The sequence below is a fragment of the Diaphorina citri genome, unplaced genomic scaffold, assembly GCF_000475195.1.
Source record: "Diaphorina citri unplaced genomic scaffold, Diaci psyllid genome assembly version 1.1 scaffold2413, whole genome shotgun sequence".
NCBI lineage: Eukaryota > Metazoa > Arthropoda > Insecta > Hemiptera > Psyllidae > Diaphorina > Diaphorina citri.
The window spans coordinates 73,420-74,310 of record NW_007379837.1 but is presented as its reverse complement, the minus strand read 5'-3'; the positions used below and the strand labels follow the sequence as shown (position 1 = coordinate 74,310).

At 43.7% G+C, this 891-nt stretch overlaps 1 protein-coding gene across 1 annotated transcript in view; it reads right to left on the bottom strand.

Annotated features, from left to right (window-relative positions):
* Window positions 1-6: 6 nt before the first annotated feature.
* LOC103518885 overlaps window positions 7-891 on the bottom strand; it is a gene marked incomplete at its 3' end in the record, with an annotated part of 32,071 nt that continues 31,186 nt past the window's right edge. Inside the window, exon 5 of the mRNA XM_026830557.1 lies at window positions 7-184. Within this exon, the coding sequence (XP_026686358.1) occupies window positions 7-184 (178 nt within the window). The remainder of the gene's footprint in view (window positions 185-891) is intronic.

The following is an 891-nucleotide window of genomic DNA, read 5'->3' as shown; positions in this document are numbered from 1 at the left end:
CACTACCGATGTCGGCTAGGGCAGATATGTTATTCGCGCCAATCTCGTAAATATCTGGTTTGTACATCCACACTTCGTAAATATGTTCAACTGGAACCGGCACGTTTCCATTGAAACCCTTTTTAATCAAATCACGATCTCCAATCTTCATCACAGCATCTTGTACGGCGGAGATTTTGGTGTCCTGAAATGAAGAATTGGTTTGTTAGGCACTTTGGTTTTCTAAAGCACAATACATTTATTATTGGCGAATGTCTCTCTATGATCAAACCCAATTCAGTTGACATTCAAGAGTTAAAGGAGCCCTAAGTGGGTCTGGAATGTCCAATCAGGTCTAAAAAAACTGATCAGCAAAATTTTCTTTATGCGCTGAACATCCGAAAAGATGTCCGCAAAGTTCGTTCTTGGAACCACTAAGTTTCTCCTATCCTGTCTTGCTTCTCTCTTCGCTTTCGTGCCGATAAGACCTTAGCAGTTACAGTTCCCTCTGTCAAAACTCTTTTTCAACTTCTTATGATATGAAACCATCCTGGACCCCTCCCCCTTCGGACTATCCACATGTCCTACTTACCCATTTGGTATTGGTATAGGTATTGCCATCGGCTATAATAAACGCCCTATGTCACTGCGACCTGATTCGATCTTTTGTCACTACTTACCCTTTTAATGGTTCCGGACTTCACCTCTTTCCCGTCCATATAGATTTGCCACAGACTATCAGCAGGTCTCCAGGCCAAACACAAGTAGTGATTCAGACCGTCTGACAGCTGCTTAACCCTGACGTCACCCATGAGGACATCCTTGACGAAGAACGCCACACGAGACTTTTCCACTTTCAACGTCAGCCGAAACAGGTCGGCATTGCTGGTCCTGTCTGAAATTGAAAAGGAT